At 47.4% G+C, this 22,139-nt stretch overlaps 1 protein-coding gene across 2 annotated transcripts in view; it reads left to right on the top strand.

Annotated features, from left to right (window-relative positions):
• ntrk3 (neurotrophic receptor tyrosine kinase 3) overlaps positions 1–21,559 on the top strand; it is a 999,514-nt gene extending 977,955 nt beyond the window's left edge. Inside the window, exons 16-17 of one of the 2 annotated variants that reach the window (XM_033050347.1) lie at positions 15,252–15,410; positions 20,958–21,559. In XM_033050347.1, coding sequence (XP_032906238.1) covers positions 15,252–15,410; positions 20,958–21,143 — 345 coding nt within the window. In that variant the 3' untranslated portion in view covers positions 21,144–21,559. The remainder of the gene's footprint in view (positions 1–15,251; positions 15,411–20,957) is intronic. The other variant, XM_033050348.1, reaches the window with a different exon arrangement.
• Positions 21,560–22,139: the final 580 nt, after the last annotated feature.

The raw sequence follows: 22,139 nt of genomic DNA, 5'->3' as shown, positions 1-22,139 counted from the left end.
CAGGACAACTTAAACATTGTCCTGCAGCTTCAATGAAAACAGAACACTCATGAAACACTCACAGGTCAGGCAGCATCTCCGGTAAAAGAAGCAGAGTTACCCATTTCAGTTCTGAGACCATCCATGTCCATTGTGGCGGGACTGGGTGATGTGCCACGCACTGTACATAACCTTCACGTGTCCCGGTGACGAGAGATAGGGGGGTCACGGTTTGGTCACCGATGCCCCTGGAGAGTATTTAAGGGTTAAATCGCACGTGCACAAGGCTGGTGAGTGAGAAGAGTTAGTGTAGAATAAAGAACCAGTATTTTGGACAAACTTCGTGTCTGCCTCGTTATTTAACGGACAACTCCGCGTCCACAACACCATTTCAGTTTCTTACAAAGAATCTCAAACCTGAATATTTTAACTTTCTTTCTCTTTCCCCATTTCCGCATCCCGCATCTAGCATTTTCTGGGTTTATTTCAGATTGCCAGCGTAGATAGTCGTAGAGTCGTACAACATGGAAACTGGCCCTTCAGCACAACTTGCCCACACCGGACAACATGTCCCATCTACACTGGTCCCACCTGCCTGTGCTTGGCCCATATCCCTCCAAACCCGTCCTACCCATGTACCTGTCTAATTGTTTCTTAAACGTTGCAATAGTCCTTGTCTCAACTACCTCCTCTGTCTGCTCGTTCCATACACCCACCAACCTGCATCTGCGGGATTGTTTTTGATTTGCATTTATTTGAGTCATGGCTTTTCCCTTTTGAGATGAATGACTGAGGTCGGTGTACGCAGCCTCCCTTGGGATAGGTGTCTCAGGATAAGCCCAGCATCCGCTACTGATTAAAGACATTCCCAGGGTTTGAACGGGAATAAACTGGCTGCATTATTTTCTGTTAAATATTAACAACTCTTGTTCAATCCCCAAAATCACATCTGTAAATTGCACCCCTGAGGTGTCAGTTAACAAGCACTTTCCTCAAAATTAAATGTCGGGTCATTATTGAAGTGATTACTGAAGTATTTAATATTGGTTTCACTGATGTGTGAAAAATGTATTCATTTCAACAAATCAATTGCACCAAATTCTTGGCAGGGCCCCTTGTATGTTGCTGTGAAGTCAATTAGAGGGTGCTTGTTGCTATCTGGGACCCAGATCGCTTTGCAATTGTAATTTAATTACTGCATGATTTATTGGGCACTGCAGCCTGTTCGCAGTAAACACAGACTTGTTGCTGTGGTGGTACATTCTACTCAGCAAACACCGATCCAATTCCCAGCGATTTTGAAATCCTTATTTCTCAATCGACATCCAGTCGCAGGATGTCGTATGCTGTATGTCGTATGCTGTACGTCGTATATTGTCGCTGTTAAGGTCCTGGAAATTGTGACGTCGGCTGACGCAGATTGTCGCAGTTTGACGTCAACTGTGTCGTAGCCTGTCGTAGATTGTCGTACAACTTGACGGTTTTTCGGCGACTGCAGGAGTCAGTCGCTGGAAAAAAATCGCAAAGTGGGACAGGCCCTTAACTGTTCCTTAAACAATGGGATAATCCCAGCCACAACTATCTCCTCTGGCAGCTTGTTCCATACACCCACCAACCTTTGTGTGAAAAGGTTACCCCTCAGATTTCTATTCAGATTCTTCAAATAATTTATCCTGCCATTACTATTGAGACTCCATGCTGCATAAATAGTCAGCAAAGAGTTGACACTGCAAGACCCGGATTATAATCGGTAAAGTTAAACACAAAGTGCAGGAATAACATTGGGTCAGGCAGTATCTCTGGAGAACATGGACGGGTGACATTTAGTGTTGGTATCCTTCTCCTGACTGATTGTCGGGGGGAGAAAGAAAGCTGGAAGAGAGGAGGAGCAGGATAAAGCCTGCGAAGTGATAGGTGGATACAGGTGAGGGGGATTTTGGATAAGCATATGAATGGACAAAGGCCAGACATGAAGCGACTGGAGATAAGGATGGAAGAATAGTGAATTGTTAATTCCACGTGAGTTATGTAGGTGGAAGGGGAGAGGGTAGGGAAGAAATGGGTGCGAGTCCTGGTGGGGCAAAGGGAGGACAGGGGGGAAATAGATAAGGGAGGGTTTTGGTAAGTCAGCTAAAATTGGAGAACTCAACATTTATACCGTTAGGTTGTTAGCTGTCCAAATGCAATATGAGATGCTGTTCTTCCAGTTTTGTGTGTGGCATCGATCTGCCATGGAGGAGGCCCAGGACAGAAAGATCAGTGTGGGAATGGGAAGGGGTTATAGTGATCAGCAACAGGGAGATCCGGCCGACCTTGGCGGGATGGGAGCAACTGTCCAACAAAACGGTTGCCAAGTCTACGCTGAGTCCCGCCGATATAAAGGTGACCACATCAGCAACTGCAGATTCAATAGATGAGCTTAGAGGAGGCACATGTAAACTTCGGTCTCACCTGGAAGGATTGCTGGGGCCCCTGGATGGAGTTGAGGGAGGAGTATAGGGACAGGTGTTACATCTCCTGTGGGTGCTGGGGAAAGTACCTGGGGAGGGGGCGGTTTAGGTTGGAAGGGATGAGTGAACAATGGATTTGCCGAGGTAGCGGTCTCTGCGCAAGTTGGGAATGGATGAGAATGGGAAGATGTGACAGGTGGTCACATTGGAGCAGGTTGAAGGAGGTGGAAATGTTGGAGAATGATGTGTTGGATGCGGGGGCTAGTGGGTGAAAGGTGAGGACCAGGGGGACTATATCCTTGCTCCATTTGAAGGGAGGGGAACGAGAGCAGATCTACGGGACACGGAGGAGATGTGGGATGAGGGATATATCCTTATAGATCTATCCTATCCTTATCTCCACCTTTAGTCATTTCATCTCTGGCCTTTCTCCAACCATCTGTAAAAGCAGGGGGGGGGGGGGGGGGGCATCTGAGGTGTTGTTCCTTTGGTTTGCCTGAGGCCACACTCTAACAATGGAAGTGTCCCAGGACAGAAAGAGATGCTGCCTGACCCGCTGAGTTACTCCAGCATCTAATGTCTATCTTCGGGGGAAATCACGTGAACTATAGAAATAGACCATCTCAGCTGTCCAAGCATGGAAAGCCTCATGTGAATGAAGGAACTGCTGATGCTGGTTTAAACCAAAGATAGACACAAAAAGCTGGACAGGCAGGAGTAACTCAGCAGGACAGGCAGCATTTCTGGAGAAAAGGACTAGTTGATGTTTCGGGTCGAGACCCTTCTTCAGGCCGAGACGAGATGCTGTCTGACCCACTGAGTTACTCCAGCATTTTGTGTGTATCTTCAATGTAAAGCCTCATCTTCGGAGCTCATGCTGGGCTGGCTTCCTTGGTTATTGTTAAGGGTCCGACAGCACTGTATAGTCGGTGACCACTTAGACTTCAGGGAATCTTCACAGCATTTAGTTTAGTTTAGAGATACAGCGTGGAAGTAGGCCATTCGCCCACCGAATCCACGCAGACCAGCGATCCCCGCACATTTAGATTATCCTGCACACACTAGGGACAATTTACAACTATATCAAAACAATTAACCTACAAACCTGTACATCTTTAGAGTGTGGAAGGAAACGGAAGATCTTTGAGAAAACCCACGCAAGTCACGGGGAGAACGTACAAACTCCGTACGACGCTATCCGTAGTAGGGATTGAACCTGGGTCTCTGGCGCTGGGAGGCAGCAACTCTACCAATGTGCCACCATACCACCCGTTCTTTGCCGTGCTTTCCTGCCGATATTGATAGAACCCTTCCTCTGTCCTCTCTCGGCTCTGTCTATGAACGTGACAGCCAGGAACACAGGCATGAGCACCAGAGGGTGATGGTGAAGAATCCTCAGACCTGGTGTCTTTGACTGAGACGCTGGACTTTCTCTGACAGAACTGAGTTCATTCCTGATCTAGAAACTGTGAATCTTGGAATGAACTGTTATCGAGGCTGACACATTTCCACCAATACGAACTGAGCTTTTCACTGTACCTCAGTACACGTGACAATAAACTAAACTGATAAAACATTACCACAGTGAGGACAAAGATGGCCTCTCATTACAGATAGGAAGCTGGTTACGGAGCACAAGAGTCCACTGTTGTGACACAATGTATTTTTTTAAACATATCTGCTGCCTAATTCTATTTTATTATAAATCTGCCAATAATCCAGTTAACTGTGCTGCATGAGAGGGTTATGTTTGAGCAGATTAGGGCGGGCTCAGTTTGAATCCGGAGATTGCCTTACTGTTGATCACAATTCAGGAACGCATATCTCGTCAAAATCACTTCTCCTTCCCAGTATGTGGCTGCCTCTTGACCCCATGCAGTTGATGTAAAGAGTGCAGGCGTCAGGGGCATGGCAGACAAACTAGTCTTTTACTAACTACTGGATGTTTAGATATGCTCAGCAACGTTTAGCTTTACTGACACTCTTCCACACCCTTTCCACAGCCATTAGATCGGGTTGATGCACAGAATCTCTTGCCCAGAGTTGGGGAATCGAGGACCAGAGGACAAAGGTTCAAGGTGAAGGGGAAAAGTTTTCATAAGAATCTGAGGGGTAACTTTTTCACACAAAGTGTGGTGGGTGTATGGAACATGCTGCCAGAGGAGGTAGTTGAGGCTGGGACTACCCCAACATTTAAGAAACAGTTAGACAGATACATGGACAGGACAAGTTTGGAGGGATATGGACCAAGCGCAGGCAAGTGGGACCAGTGTAGCAGGGGCATGTTGGTCAGTGTGGGCACGTTGGGCCGAAGAGCCTGCTTTTACACTATATCACTCTATGTTACTCTATGACTCTATGACTCTATTAATGATAAGCTAATTTATTTCGAGATGACTAGAATACAGAAGCAGGGTTGTAATGATGAGTGTGGAGGAAGGAAATCTGATTCAGATTCAGATTCAACTTTAATTGTCATTGTCAGTGTACAGTACAGAGACAACGAAATGCAGTTAGCATCTCCCTGGAGAGCGACATAGAATATGATTTCAATAAATAAATCTATTTACATGCTAAAAACACTAGTCATAGTATTTTTCCTGTGGGAGGAGTGTCCGGGGGTGGAGGGAGGTGGGGGGGGGGGGGGTGATTGGCAGTCACAGAGGTACAGTGTTGAGTAGTGTGACAGCCGCAGGGAAGAAGCTGTTCCTGGACCTGCTGGTCTGGCAACGGAGAGACCTGTAGCGCCTCCCGGATGGTAGGAGGGTAAACAGTCCATGGTTGGGGTGAGAGCAGTCCTTGGCGATGCTGAGCGCCCTCTGCAGACAACGCAGATGCTGGTTTAAACCAAAGATAGACACAAAAAGCCGGAATAACTGAGCGGGGTTGACAAATTGGGAGTATAAAAATGGAGTTAAAGGGAAGTGAGTACAGGAAAAGTTACAAAAGACTCCCAAATTAATGGGAAGGAAAATTCGAGAAGGGATAAGAGCGTAAAGTCAGGGCCAATAGTGATCCGTGTGAGAGAGGTAGATGAGGGGGAGTTAAAGTGTTGTATATGAATGCGCAAAGTACAAGAAATAAAGTGGATGAGCTTGAGGCTCAGTTAGAGATTGGCAAGTTTGATGTCGTGGGAATTACTGAGACATGGCTGCAAGAGGGAATTGAATATTCTGGTGTATGCGTCCTATTGAAAGACAGAAAGGTGGGCAGAGGAGGTGGGGTAGCTCTGTTGGTGAGGAATGAAATTCATTCCCTTGCGAGGGGCGACATAGAATCAGGAGATGTAGAGTCAGTGTGGATAGAACTGAGGAATTGTAAGGGTAAAAAGACCCTAATGGGAGTTATCTACAGCACCCAAACAGGAGCCTGGATATAGGGTGCAAGTTGAAACAAGAGTTAAAATTGGCATGTAGTAAAGGTGATGCTACGGTTGTTATGGGAGATTTCAACATGCAGGTAGAATGGGAAAATCAGGTTGGTGCTAGACCCCAAGAAAGGGAATTACTGGAGTGCCTCCGTGATGGATTCTTAGAGCAGCTTGTACTGGAGCCCAGCAGGGAGTAGGCAATTCTGGATTTAGTGTTGTGTAATGAACCGGATTTGATAAGGGAACTCAAGGTAAATGAGCCATTAGGAGGTAGTGACCATAATATGATAAGTTTAAACTACAATTTGAGAGGGAGAAGGGAAAATCGGAAGCGTCAGTATTACAGTTGAACAAAGGGGACTATGGAGCCATGAGGGAGGAACTGGCCAAAGTTGACTGGAAAGGGACCCGAGCAGGGATGACAGTGGAATAACAATGGCAGGTATATATGGGAATAATCCAGAAGGTGCAGGATCAATTCATTCCAAAGAGGAAGAAAGATTCCAATGGGAGTAAGGGGCGACCGTGGCTGACAAGGGAAGTCAAGGACAATACAAAAATAAAATAGAAGACGTACAACATAGTGGGAAGCCAGAGGATTGGGAAACTTTTAAACAGAAAATTACTAAAAAGGCAATAAGGGGAGAAAACATGAGGTATGATGGTAAGCTAGCCAAGAAATTAAAGGAGGATAGTAAACTCTTCTTTAGGTATGTGAAGAGGAAAAAATTAGTTAAGAAAAAATGTAGGTCCCTTGAAGACAGAAACAGGTGAATTTGTTATAGGGAACAAGGAAATGGCAGACAAGTTGAAGAGGTATTTTGGATCTGCCTTCACTAAGGAAGACACAATCTCCCAGATGTACTAGTGGCCAGAGGCATGGCCGGATTTAGATGAAGCTGTTCCACTTGTGAGGCTCCCTCCGCGTTGGTTTTCAGCGCTGGCGGCGAGGCAGCGACTGGACAGCCATGGTGGCCAAATCTCCCACAATTCAAAGCAAGGGAGAAAGTGCCCAGCGCCGACCAGTTGCCGTTGCAGTGCGCATGCGCAGGGCGGCCGATGATGTGCTGGCCGTGGTTGTGCGCGTGTGCAGGGGGAGGACGTGCAGGCTGCAGCAATGTGCATGTGAAAGGCGGCCTGCCGTGCCGGCGGATGAGGAGCGAGTGGAGCCTGGCGGCCCGGACACGGATAGCGGGGGGAGATGGAGAGAGAGAGATAGAGAGGGGGGCCCGCCCAGAGTTGAACGGTAGGTGTCCTGCCTTGGCCGGAGGCCCCCCTAGGCCTCAAGGCCCTAAGCTTAAGCTTGTCTAGCTTACAGTATAGGTAAATCCGGTCCTGGCCAGAGGACATAGGGTGATGGAGGAACTGAAGGAAATTCACATTAGTTAGGAAATGGTGTTGGGTAGACTGGTGGGACTGAAGGCTGATAAATTCCCAGGGCCTGATGGTCTGCATCCTAGGATACATAAGGAAATGGGTCTAGAAATCGTGGACGCATTGGTGATCATTTTCCAAAATTCTATAGATTCAGGATAAGTTCCTGGGGATTGGAGCGTAACTAATGTTATCCCACTTTTTAAGAAAGGAGGGAGAGAGAAAACCAGGAATTATAGACCAGTTAGCCTGACATCGGTGGTGGGGAAGATGCTGGAGTCAATTATAAAATATGAAATAACGGCACATTTGAATAGCAGTAACAGGCCGCCCTGCGCAAAGTCAGCATGGATTTACGAAGGGGAAATCATGCTTGACTAATCTTCTGGAATTTTTTGAGGATGTAACTGGGAAAATGGACAAGGGAAAGCCAGTGGATATAGTGTACCTGGACTTTCAGAGAGCCTTTGATAAGGTCCCACATGGCAGATTAGTGGGCAAAATTAGAACACATGGTATTGGGGGTCAGGTATTGACATGGATAGAAAATTGGTTGGCAGACAGGAAATAAAGAGTAGGGATTAACGGGTCCCTTTCAGAATGGCAGGCAGTGACTAGTGGGATACCGCAAGGCTCGGTGCTGGGACCGCAGCTATTTACAATATACATTAATGATTTAGATGAAGGGATTAAAAGTAACATTGGCAAATTTGCAGATGATGTGCTGATGGGTGGCAGTGTGAACTGTGAGGAGGATTCTATGAGGATGCAAGGTGACTTGGACACGTTGGGTAAGTGGGCAGATGCATGGCAGATGCAGTTTAATGTGGATAAATGTGAGGTTATCCACTTTGATGGCAAGAACGGGAAGGCAGATTATTATCTAAATTGTGTCAAGTTGGGAAAAGGGGGAGTACAACGAGATCTGGGTGTCTTTGTACATCAGTCACTGAAAGTAAGCATACAGGTGCAGCAGGCAGTGAAGAAAGCTAATGGCATGTGACCTTCTGCAGTTGTACAGGGCCCTGGTGAGACCACACCTGGAGTATTGTATGCAGTTTTGGTCTCCAAATTTGAGGAAGGGCATTCTTGCTGTTGAAGGAGTGCAGCGTAGGTTCACAAGGTTAATTCCCGGGATGGCTGGACTGTCATATGTTGAAAGAATGGAGCGACTGGGTTTGTATACACTGGAATTTAGAAGGATGCGAAGGGATCTTATTGAAACATGTAAGATTATTAAGGGATTGGACACGCTAGAGGCAGGAATCATGTTCCTGATGTTGGGGGAGTGCAGAACCAGGGGCCACAGTTTAAGAATAAGGGGTAAGCCATTTATATCGGAGATGAGGAAACATTTTTTCACCCTGAGAGTTGTGAATCTGTAGAATTCTCTGCCTCAGAAGGCAGTGGAGGCCACTTCTCTGGATGCTTTCAAGAGAGAGTTAGATAGAGCTCTTAAAGATAGCGGAGTCAAGGGATATGGTGAGAAGGCAGGAACGGGGTACTGATTATGAATGATCAGCCATGATCACAGTGAATGGCGGTGCTGGTGCCAAGGGCCGAATGGCCTACGCATGCACCTATTGTCTATTGTCTATTGTCTAATGTCTATTGGGACATGTAGCATCTCTGGACAGAAGGAATGGGTGACATTTCGGGTCAAGACCCTTCTTCAGACTGAAAGTCACAGGAAAGGGAAACGAGAGATATAGATGATGTAATAGAGAGATAAAGAACAATGAATAAATGATATGTAAAAAAAGTAATGATGATAAAGGAAACAGACTATTGTACTTCCACTGAATAATGGTGGACGTTGATATCCACAGCCACGTGGAATTTACAGCATGGACATAGCTGTTTGTTGGGTGAAAACGAGAAGCTGGTGCGACTTGGGTGGGGGAGGGATAGAGAGAGAGGGAATACGGCGTTACTTGAAGTTAGTTAAATCAATATTCATACGACTGGGCTAATGTTGAGGCTCTATAAGGCGCTGGTCAGACTGCATTTGGAGTATTGTGAGTAGTTTGGGGCCCATATCTGAAGTAGGATGTGCTGGAGTTGGAGATGGTCCAGAATAGGGTAATGAGAATGATCCCAGGAATGAGTGGGTTAATATATGATGAGGGTTTGACGGCACTGGGCTTGTACTCGCTGGAGTTTAGAAGGATGAGGAGGGACCTCATCAAAACTTACCGATAGTGAAAGGTCTGGATAGAGTGGATGTGGAGAGGATGTTTCCACTAGTGGGAGAGTCTAGAGGCCACAGCCTCAGAATAAAAGGACGTACCTTTAGAAAGAAGGAATGTCTTTAGTCAGAGGGTGGTGAATCTGTGGAATTCATTGCCACAGACAGCTGTGGAGACCAAGTCATAGATATTTTTAATGCGGAGATAAACAGATTCTTGATTTGCATGGGTGTCGGGTTATGGGGAGAAGGTGGGAGAATGGGGTTGAGAGGGAAAGATAGCGGAGCTAGGATTGAATGGCGGAGTGGACATTATGGGCCAAATGGCCTAGTTCTGCTCCTACAACTTATGAACTGATGAACCTCAGGTAAACAGCAGCCTATTTTATCCAACCCACCCTCTGTGGATTTAATACAATTGATCACACTTGCTCATTCCACTGAATAATGGTGGACATTGATATCCACAGCCACGTGGAATTTACAGCATGGACATAACGTCCATTTACAGTGAAGTCAGTGGATATATTTAAGGCAGAGATAGAAAGATTATTGATAAGTACGGGTGTCAGAGATTATGGGGAGAAGGCAGGAGGGTGGGTTGAGAGGGAAAGATAGATCAGCCATTATTGTTTGGTGGAGTAGACTTAAGAATGGCCTAATTCTACTCCTATCATTTCTGATCTTATGACCTTATGACAGGCCGCTCGGCCCTGCCTGTCTATACTGTGCTTTATTCTCAATTGGATCTGCAGTCCTTATCAGGGCTCTGCTCTCAGTTAATGTTAACAACCTTTCTTTCTTGGGTTTTTCTGCATCTGATGTGTTTGTTCTACGATTCACATGTTGGTTTAAAATCTCTAAATAACTGAACCAATCAACCACCTTGCACATCCATAATGTTCACTGTCCAGTTGTCCATTCCCACTGTTAATCATTTGCTATTCTTCTCAATTCTTCCAGCATGAGGTTAAGGTCCTTACACCCACTTCAAACCCGCTCACCCATTCTCACACCCATTCTCACACTCACCTCACACCCACCTCATCCGATCTCACACCCACCTCACACTCACCTCACCCCATCTCACACCTACGTCAAACCCCCTCACCCATTCTCACACCCACTTCACACTCACCTTGCACCCCCTCGCCCCATCTCATCCCACCTCACACTCACCTCGCCCCATCTCATACCAAGCTCACACTCACCTTACACCCACAGTGGTGCAGCAGGCAGAGCCACTGCCTCACAATGCCGGAGATCCGTGTTCGATCCTAACCTCGGGTGCTGACTATGTGGAGTTTGCATGTTCTTCCTTTGACTGCGTGGGTTTCCTCTGGGTGCTCCACATCCTAAAGATGCGCTGGTTTGTAGGTTAATTAACCCTCAGTAAATTGTCGCTGGTGTGCAGGGAGAGGATGAGAAAGTGGGATAGCATAGAAGCAGTGTGAAGGGCAGATGGATGGTCGCCGTGGACTCGGTGGGCCGAAGGGCCTGTTTCCATGCTATATCTCTAAACTGAACTGAGCTTGTTTTGTAAAAGGTGACACACTGGATTGGACAGGAAATTGGCTGCAATTACAGAATAGAGTGTGGGAATAAAGGTGTCTCTCCCTGGCTGGCACGTTGTAAAGAGTGTCGAGACCTGGAGTTTAGTGTGGCAGTCCAGCTATCCACTACCAATAGAGGCACTAGAGGGATAGTTGCTCAATTTGTTGATGACACAAAGATAGTAACTTCTGATGGGAACAAACACAGGCTGTATAAGATAGATTACGTGATGGCCAATGATCTGGCCATGGAGAATATAATGTCAGAAATTATGGATTTTTCCTTTTTAGCAAGAAATGAAAAGAAGGACATTATCTAAATGATCAGAGAGATCTGGGTGTTCAAGCCCATGATTCATAAAAGGCTAGTGTGCAGGTACAGCAAGTAATTCAGAAAGCTGCCAGCGTGTTATTGTGTATCATGAAGGGAATTGAGTACAGAACTGGGGAGGGCTTACCTCAGTTAGAGAGAGCATTAGTGAGATTCATCTCCACACCTGGACCACTGTCCATACTATTGGCTCCTTATTTAATGAAGGATATCGATGCATTGGAAACAATTTGGAGAAAATTAACTAAGCTCGGAAAAAGACACAAAGTACTGAAGTAACTCAGTGGGTCAGGCAGCATCTCTGGAGAACTTGCCGATGTTTCGGGTCGGGACCCTTCATCAGACCAGTGAGTTACTCCAGCACTTGGTGTCTTTTTTTTTATAAACCTGTATCTGCAGTTCCTTAGTTAAATCTACATTTAACTAAGCTCAGGTCAGGAATGGGTGGGCAGGAAATATTGGATGGGTCAGACACCCATCCACAACATGATACAATAGCTAGAGGACAGTGCTAGTGTACGGGGTGATTGCTGGCTGGCGCAGACTCAGTGTGCCGAAGGACCTGTTTCTGCACTGTATCTCTAAAGACTAAAGTAAAGTCTAAAGACTACCAGATTCCAACAGAGGCACAGCTGAATAAACCCTCCACCAAATGAATGTGTTAAACCAACAAATAGTTAGTTACATAAACAGCAACATCTGTACACAGCCTAATAATAGTCTTTGCACTGATTATAATGACACGCTGGGAGATGGAGACAGACAGAACAGGTGAAATGAGAGATTTGTAGCACGGTAAGAGAGAGGTTCCTGCACCTTATGTGCTGCAGTGCTGCAGTCTCCAACAGTATCGGCGCTGGGCCTGTACTCACTGGAGGTTTGCAGAATGAGGGGGGATCTCATTGAAACATAGAGAATAGTGAAAGGCATGGATAGAGTTGATGTGGAGAGGATGTTTCCATTAGTGAGAGAGTCTAGGACTAGAGGTCATAGTCTCAGAATTAAAGAGCGTTATTTTAGGGAAGAGATGAGGTGAAATTTTTTTAGTCAAAGGGTGGTGAATCTACGGAATTCTTTGCCACAGAAGGCCATGGAGGCCAAATCAGTGGATATTTTTTAAGGCAGAGCTAGATAGATTCTTGAATAGTACATTCCTAGTTCCTAGTTGTTTGGAACAGTCATCAAGTATGTGTACACTGTGAATGCCTCGATTGTAATCATGTATTGTTGTTCCGCCGACTGGATAGCGCGCAACAAAAACGTTTCACTGTACCTCGGTACACGTGACAATAAACTGAACTGAACTGAAACGGAAACTGAACTGCAAATTGAGTATAAAACAGGCCCGTTTTTACCTTCTCCGCAAAATCCACAAACCCGGCTCTCCCGGCAGACCCATTGTCTCTGCTTGTTCGTGCCCCACCGAACTCATCTCCACATACCTTGACTCCATACTATTCCCCTTGGTCAAATCCCTTCCCACCTATGTTCTAGACACCTCAGACACTCTCCGCCGCCTCCGCGCATTCCACTCTCTAGGCCCTCACCCCCTCATCTTCACCATGGATGTCCAGTCACTCTACACCTCCATCCCCCACCAGGATGGCCTCAAAGCCCTCCGGTTCTTCCTCGACCAGAGGAGCAACCTGTACCCAGCCACTGACACTCTCCTCCGCCTAGCGGAGTTGGTCCTCACCCTCAACAACTTTACGTTTGACTCCTCCCATTTCCTCCAAACACAAGGCGTAGCTATGGGCACACGCATGGGCCCCAGCTACGCCTGCCTCTTTGTCGGGTATGTCGAACAATCCTTGTTCAATACGTACCAGGGCCCCATCCCCGACCTCTACCTCCGTTACATTGACGACTGCTTTGGGGCCACCTCCTGCACCCACACACAACCGACTGACTTCATCCACTTCACCACCAACTTCCATCCGGCACTCCAATACACCTGGACCATTTCCGACACTTCCCTACCATTCCTTGACCTCACCATCTCCATCGCAGGGGACAGACTTCTGACCGACATACACTACAAACCAACTGACTCACATGGCTATCTGGACTACATGTCTTCCCACCCTGCCCCATGTAAGGACTCCATCCCCTACTCCCAATTCCTCCGCATACGCCGCATCTGCTCCCAGGATGAGACGTTCCACACCAGGGCATCGGAAATGTCCTCGTTCTTCAGGGAACGGGGATTCCCCTCCGCCACCATAGATGAGGCTCGCACCAGGGTCTCATCCATACCCCGCAACACTGCTCTCTCTCCCCATCCCCGCACTCGCAACAAGGGCAGAGTCCCCCTAGTCCTCACCTTTCACCCCATCAGCCGGCAAATACAACAAATAATCCTCCGCCATTTCCGCCACCTCCAACGTGACCCCACCACTCGCCACATCTTCCCATCTCCCCCTATGTCTGCCTTCCGCAAAGACCGCTCCCTCCGCAACTCCCTTGTCAATTCTTTCCTTCCCTCCCGTACCACCCCCTCCCCGGGCACTTTCCGTTGCAACCGCAAGAAATGCAACACCTGTCCTTTCACCTCCCCCCTCGACTCCATTCAAGGACCCAAGCAGTCGTTCCAGGTGCGACAAAGGTTCACCTGTATCTCCTCCAACCTCATCTACTGCATCCGCTGCTCTAGATGTCAGCTGATTTACATCGGGGAGACTAAACAGAGGTTGGGCGATCGTTTCGCCGAACACCTCTGCTCAGTCCGCAATAACCTACCTGAACTCCCGGTGGCTCAGCACTTCAACTCCCCCTCCCATTCCCAATCCGACCTCTCTGTCCTGGGTCTCCTCCATTGCCAGAGTGAGCAACACCGGAAATTGGAGGAACAGCACCTCATATGGGTTGCTTGCGTCCGGATGGCATGAACGTTGAATTCTCCCAGTTTTGCTAGCCCTTGCTGTCTCCTCCCCTTCCTTAACCCTCGAGCTGTCTCCTCCCATCCCCCTGCCCTCGGGCTCCTCCTCCTCCCTTTTTCCTTCCTTCACCCCCCCCATCCCCCATCAGTCTGAAGAAGGGTTTCGGCCCGAAACGTCACCTATTTCCTTCGCTCCATAGATGCTGCTGCACCCGCTGAGTTTCTCCAGCATTTTTGTGTACCTAAGATCTAATATAGATATGGGTTTTAAGAAGAATTTTAAAGGAATAGAGCAGAGTGATCTTGGAGAGCAAGTACACAATTCCCTGAAGTTGGCATCACAGGTTGACTGGATGGTAAAGAAGGCTTGAGGCCTTCACTCAAGGAATTGAATACAGGTACATTGTATAAAGTTGTGCAAGGTGTGGTGAGACCATACTTGGAGTTTTGTGTTCAGGTTTTGGTCGCCCTGCTATCGAAGGATGTATTTTAACTGGAAAGGGTGCGGAGAGGATTTACAAGAATGTTGCTATGACTCGAGGGAGAGGTCAGGTACCTAGGACTTCAGCCCTTGGAATGCAGGAGGCTGAGGGGTGACATTATAGAGGTGTTCACAAGGGAAAATAGTTAGAATCTTTTACCCAGAGTAGGGGAGTCAAGAACCAGGGGACATACGTTGAAGGTGAGGCGGGAAAGATTTAACAGGAACCTGAGATGCAACTTTTTCACACAGCGGGTGGTGGGTGTATGGTGGGTATACGAGCTGCCAGAGGAAGTAGTTGAGCCATGTACAATAACAAGCATTAGGGGACATTTGGACAAGTACATGGATAGGAAAGGTTTCAATGGATATGGTTCAGACTCAAACAAATGGGAGATGTTGGGCAGCAGGGGAGTGTTGGGCTGAAGGGCCTGTTTCAGTGCTGTACACACTATATAACTCTGTAACAGAGAGTCAACAGAATGGTAAAACGTGACCTGATGCTGGAGTGGATGGCTGCTGTTGTGTGCCATAGCCATTGGGAATTCCAGGAAGGTGGTCACAGTGTAGGGAACGCTCTCCATGAGAGTTCCCAGTGGCTCGGTCAGTCAGTCAGTCAGTCACCTCCTTGCTTGCTTGTGTTGCAGGTTGGTGGTCACACCATGCTTCCCATCCGCTGGATGCCTCCTGAGAGCATCATGTATCGTAAGTTCACCACTGAGAGCGACGTCTGGAGCTTCGGAGTCATCCTGTGGGAGATCTTCACCTACGGCAAACAGCCCTGGTTCCAGCTTTCCAATAATGAGGTAAGAAGCTGCCACATTCACTCCTCAAAGTGTTGTAGACCAGCCTTGTAAACGCAGGTCAACACCAGCCTCGCCTTACACCCTTGTCCTTTGGTATCTGAGCACGCACGCAGTTCATTGCCCCTGGGCTACTGTGCAGAAAGGCCATCTTGGTGATCAGTCTGTTGTGTCACAACTTGGAATGCTGAGTTTACCTGAAACTACCAGGACATAACACTAAGGAGAATGCTTCACCTGCTGAGTGATATTTCACTGCTTGATGTATTGACCATTTGTCTCACTAGGTGATTCAACCCCCTGCTTGTTATCTCCCCACTCCCAGCAAATATGGGCCACTCGTTCAAGTAGGTAATATTAACTCTCCAAGGTGACCAGATGATACTGACTCTCCAAGGTCTTATACACTGTGGTATCCCCATTGTTGCCCACCTCATCTCGATCTGTGACTGAGTTTGTCCAATGGCTTTCTTGCCATGACGCAGCAATGAAGAGTTTGTACCAAAGAGGATGATATGATTGCACAGCGGTAGAGTTGCTGCCTTACAGCGCCAGAGACCCGCGTTCAATCCTGACCACGGGTGCTGTCTATATGGAGTTTTTACATTCTCCCTGTGTCCGCGTAGGATTTCCTCGAGTTCTCTGGTTTCCTCCCACACTCCAAAGACGTGCAGGTTTGCAGGTTGATTGACTTTGGTAAAAATTGGAAATTGTCCCTAGTGTGTGAAGGATAGTGCTGGTGTAAAAGGATCACTGGTGGGCACGCACTTGATGTGTGGAAGGGACTGTTTCCACACTGTATCTTTAAAGTAAACTAAACTAAACTAAAACGATTCCAAAGACATCCAAAGCATCCATGTCGAGAGGAGCAGAAACCTCCTCCAATAAGATGTATGCAGGATTGAAGCCTTAGATCCCCACCTTTGGGTGATGAATCTGTGGATATATTTAATGCAGAGATAGATAGATTCTTGATTAGTACAGGTATCAGAGGTTATGGGGGAAAGGCAGGAGAATGGAGTTAGGAGGGAGAGATAGATCAGCCTTGATTGAATGGGGAGTAGACTTCAAGGGCCGAATGGCCTGATTCTGCTCCTATCACTTACGAACTTATGAACTTATGATCTCCTGCTCCCTACCTGTCCTGACACTGAACGGAATCTCCTGCAGCCTGTTTGCTGGATCTGAACATCAGGATCTGCCAGCAGATATCAGTGCAATCCATTAAACCAGTTACTTTGTGCGTTGATTCACATGTCCTGTTGCAGAAACTCTCACCCTTGCCTTTCTATTCTTGAGTCTTGATGGTCCCAATGTAATCCTAACCAGTCCCACCCTGGAAACTTGAGGAAATTAAAATTGTTCCTGCCCATGACACAGATCTGTGCAGCTCCTATTCACCCATTGCCTCACACTCAGTGCCAACCTATATTGGCTCCCAAAAACAGACACAAAGTGCTGCAATAACCCAATGGGTCATGCCGCATCTCTGGAGAACGTGGATAGGTGACGTTTCGAGTTGGGACTCTTCAACCTAACCCAACCCATTTTGCTTTGGGAATCTGAAGAAGGGTTTGGTTTCCTCCCACATTCCAAAGACGTGCAGGTTTGTAGGTTAATTAGCTTTGGTAAAGATTGTAAATTGTCCCTAGTGTATTGGAGCATGCTAGTGTACGGGATCGCTGATCGGCACAGACCCTGTGGGCCGAAGGGCCTGTTTCCGCACTGTATCTCTAAGCTAAACTAAAGGGTCTTGTCCTGAAACAACACCAATCCATGTTCTCCAGAGATGCTGCCTGACCTGCTGAGTTATTCCAGCACTCTGTGTCCATGGTCTCCAGAGATGCTGCCTGACCTGCTGAGTTATTCCAGCACTCTGTGTCCATGTTCTCCAGAGATGCTGCCTGACCTGCTGAGTTACTCCAGCACTCTGTGTCCATGTTCTCCAGAGATGCTGCCTGACCCGCTGAGTTACTCCAGCACTTTGTGTCTGTTCTTTATAAAGCACCAAATTCAGTTGCTTGTATCTATATTAGCTCCCAGTTAAGCTAATGGCTTAATGGCCTCTTTTATTTTCAAATCCACTCTAGTCCTGTTTCTCCATTTCTCTGCACTCTGCTCCAGAATACTGAGCTCCCACTGATCCTGTGTTCAGCCAGCTTTGCCCTCTTGTTCACCGTTCAGTTAATCAGTCTGTTCGCTGCAGTCAAATTTCTACTTGGTGCTCATGTTCTTGAGTTCCTTTCCTTCCTCCCTTATAAAGCCTCTTAAAACCCTGTTACCTGCCTAACTAAGGCTTTGTCTTGCCTCATCTCTTGCAGCGTTCTTCTCTTCACCTTACAATCAAAACATCCCAACGGATATGGGGAGGAGGCAGGAACGGGGTACTGATTTTGGTTGATCAGTCATGATCATATTGAATGGCGGTGCTGGCTCAAAGTGCCGAATGGCCAAATGGCTGCACCTATTTTCAATGTTTGCATGAGGAAGAAGGGTCCTGACCCGAAACGTCACCTTTCCATGTTCACCAGCAAAGTCACTTCTATAACTTTTGCCTGATGGGAGAAGAGAGAGTGGCCAGGGTGTGACTCGTCCTAGATGAGTTCCTCGTTATCGGAGTTATTCCAGCACTTTGTGTCTTCTCTGAGAACCCACCTCTCTGACCAAACTCTTCATATCCCTTCTGTCATTGTTGTTCAATAACACTCACCGTATCTTACGATTCTTTGCCACATGTTCATTTGTCACATTGAGCCAATGCAAACCATTGAGGTGGTTTTTCCTACATTAGAGGAGCCATATAAATGCAAGTACCCATTGTTGCTGTAAAAAGGATAGAAGACTGAAAAATAATATGACTTCAAACATCAACCCAACCCATGAAGAGCACAAACTTTATTGGTTTGAAGGCACAAGAGACTGCAGGTGCTGAAGTCTGGGGCAAGAAACAAAGTGCTGGAGTAATCAGTGGGTCAGGCAGCATCTGTGGAGACAAAGGGGCAGTCGACGTTTCCTCACAAGGCTTGCCCAAAATGTCAACAATTCCTGTGACTCCACAGATGCTGCATGATCCACTGAGTACTCCAGCACTGTTTCATCAGTTTGTTTAAAAACTTGATTACTTTGTAGTTGATTGGCTAGACAGTGCCAAGTGCTGATGAGTTTAGTTTCTCGTCACGTGTACCGAGGTACAGTGAATACCCTTTGTTGCGTGCTACCCAGTCAGCGGAAAGACATACATGATTACATGATTACAATCGAGCCATGTACAGCTATCTCTTAGGCTGTAATAGAATCTAGAGTATGGAACGGTACAGATAGACACAAAATGCTGGAGTAACTCAGCGGGACAGGCAGCATTACTGGAGAGAAGGAATGGGTGATGTTTCGGGTCTGAAGAAGGGTCTCCACCCAAAACCCAAAAAGTGATAGGAGTAGAATTATGCCATTCAGCCCATCAAGTCTATGCCACCATGGCTGATCTCTCTCTCACTGCTAACCCAATTCTCCTGCCTTCTCCCCATAACCTCTGACACCTATACTAATCAAGAATCTATTAGTCTCTGCCTTAAACATATCCACTGACTTAGCCTCCACAGCCTCCTGTGGCAAAGAATTCCACAGATTCACCACCCTCTGACTAAATAAATTTCTCTTCATCTCCTTCCAAAAGAACGTCCTTTAATTCTGAGGCTGTGCCCTCTAGTCCTAGACTCTCCCACTAGTGGCAACATCCTCTCCCGCATCCACTCTATCCACGCCTTTCACTATTCTGTATGTTTCAATGAGGCCCCCCCTCATTCTTCTAAACTCCAGCGAGTACAGACCAGATGTGGACAAACGCTGATCGTAGGTTAACCTACAATGATGGTGTAGATGTGCCTTTAACATAGTGACCTCACCACTACTAACCACTCCCTATATCACAAGTATAAATGTAACCTCCCCACCCCTTGATCTCCCTCTAGCTCGTGTGACGGACCACGTACAGCTAGTGCAGTATTGTTTGTGTATTACTAATAAACGTAGTAAAGACAACAGTGCGTTATTGGAATCTTTACATGGTGTCAGAAGTGGGAAGGGTAACTGGGTCAAAAAAATAAAACCAGGAATACAGGAGGCGCAGAGTCACGATTGTGACAGCTGTCCGCAGTGCCAAGGACTTGCTGGAACATTGCAGACTGTCCGAATCCGATTTTTACTTAGCCCTTCTCAATCTCCGTAACATCTCCCGCGACACTGCCCTGGGCTCGCCAGCCAAACGGCTGATGTCTCGCACTACGAGACCTCCGCTCCCTGTAACCCAGCGGTCCCTCGTGCCCTCTCCCCTCCAGCCTGCTGCTGTCCAGGAGCGCATTGCACACAAGCACGAAGTGCAGAAGCGCTCCCACGACCAGTCCTGCCGCCCCCTTCCGCATCTGTTCCCCGGCCAAGTCGTCCGGATGCAGTCCCCCTCTGGTCCCTCAAAGCTTGCCACCGTTGTCGGTGATGCGGGATCGCCACGCTCCTACCTGGTCAACCACGACGGCACCATTTACCGGCGGACCCGCCAACATCTTCGGCCTGTCAACGAGCCTCCTCCGCCGCCTGCCGTCCCTTTCTCCCCTCCCCTGACCGCAACACTGCCTGCCGCCCCGCTCATGCCGCGGTCCCTGCCTTCCCAGCTCTTTCAGCCTCACTCGCCGCCTGCTTCCCCTGGCTCGCCTGCCCGTCCACCCGATGCCACCCCTACGTCCCTTCCTCTGCCTCCGCCGGCTGGCAGCGTGTTCCATTTAAAACACGTGCCCCACATATCTCTTTTAAACTTTGCCCCGCTTACCATAAAGTAATACTGTCTAGTCTTTGATGATTCCATCCTGGGAAAAAATGTTCTACGCCTCTCATAATTTTATACACTTCTGTCACAACCTCCAGCGGGGTGGGAGATTGCAACCTTCACGTGGTCCGCACTGTTTCGACGAATGCAATCAAGCCGGCGTGCACAATAAAATAAGATCAAATAGAACAAGTTGTCCTACAACTTTAGACTGTGCGCGCCATACGCAAGAAGAAGAAGACAACCTCCAGCGTTCCAGAGAAAACATTCTAAGTCTGTCCAATCTCACCCTGTAGCTAATACTGCCTCATCCAGGCATTATTGTGGTAAATCTCCTCTTCATCTTCTCCAAAGCCTCTATATCCTTCTTGTAATGGGGGGACCAGAACTGCATGTGCGGCCCAACCAAAGTCTACCAGGCAAGCCAGTCCGCATCCGTTGACCATTACTTCAGGATCATCACAGGCTCCGCAGGAAGAACTTCCAATGTATATGAAATATACATCTCCAGACTCAAAACCAGGTTTAGTGTGATGGCATTTGTACACAGTATATCATGTATCTATTCATTGTAAATGGCTCGATTGTAATCATGTATTGTCTTTCTGCTGACTGGTTAGCACGCAACAAAAGCTCTTCACTGTACCTCGGCACACATGACAATAAACTGAACAGATCACTCAATTGGACAGCAGTGGATAGCAGATACTAACGGGATATGTGTTTGATTGCAGGTGATTGAATGCATCACGCAGGGACGCGTACTGGAAAGGCCGAGGGTTTGTCCCAAGGAGGTCTATGACATCATGCTGAGGTGCTGGCAGAGGGAACCCCAGCAGAGGTTAAGCATCAAAGACATTCATCAGATCCTGCAAGGTCTGGGCAAGACCTCGCCCATCTACCTGGATATTCTAGGGTAGTGGACCAAGTGTCTCGGCCCCTCCTGAATGTACCTAATCCCAACAGTAAACTACGGCTTCATTTGGGAAATTCAAAAAGTGAAGTGCCTGCTGTATATAAAATGTACAGTTGTTTCTGAGGCGATTTTCCTGGTACCTGCACACAGAAGGTTGCTGCAAGGAAGAGGAGTTTGGGTTCCAAACAGCATCACTCCAGACCTGTGAAACCTTGGCACACCTCGCCCCCCCCCCCCCTGTCAATGTGCTCAAGGCCTGTGCAAAGTCCACCAACCCATTGAGTTCACCCAACCACCAAGCTCGGAGTGTTTGAACTGGGCACGCGGCCTGATGTTACTCAACATCAACTCCCTCTTTGTTCTCATGCTTCATCTGGTGAGCAGGTCTGGTGTGCAGCTCGTCTCCCGTCGGAAGGGGGGGTGGGGCGAATTCAGATCTGGAAGGAATTAGCCTCAACAGGCATTTGGGCGATCATTCCGAGTTCTCTTCCAAAGGATCAACAGTGTTTGGAACTCCTTAAACATTTCGGAGGGCAATCCTACGATCGGAAAGAAGGTTTCCACAAACCAGAGAGAGTGCAGCAGGATTGCTACCCAACAATTCCTTGGGATACTGAGCTACAAGTGTCTGAGGCAGGTGCCGCAGTGGTTGCATATGTCGACAAATTGCTTGGTGTAGATTGAACCGCCTACTGTTCTGGCCAGTTCTATGTACCTTTTGTCAACCAACTGTTACTTTAAAGTTATTGTTATCAATCCCAGTTGTACGCTACAGTTATGATGCTTTAAACAGCTCAGTGCATTATCCATCTGTATATTTATACGCAAATGTTTTCACTTTATTTTGATTTCTAAGCTATAAAACGCAGCAGAGTTCTTTTTTTTAAAGAAGTGAACTCCGCATTGATATTGTGAATAGGTCACACCTTTGACTTCCTGTATGACAGGTCAATGAGTGGTGAGTTACGGACATTCCCTGCTTCAGGAGAGGGCCATTCAG

Source organism: Amblyraja radiata, chromosome 34 (assembly GCF_010909765.2).
Source record: "Amblyraja radiata isolate CabotCenter1 chromosome 34, sAmbRad1.1.pri, whole genome shotgun sequence".
NCBI classification, from domain to species: domain Eukaryota; kingdom Metazoa; phylum Chordata; class Chondrichthyes; order Rajiformes; family Rajidae; genus Amblyraja; species Amblyraja radiata.
This window is presented reverse-complemented; position numbering and strand designations above follow the sequence as displayed.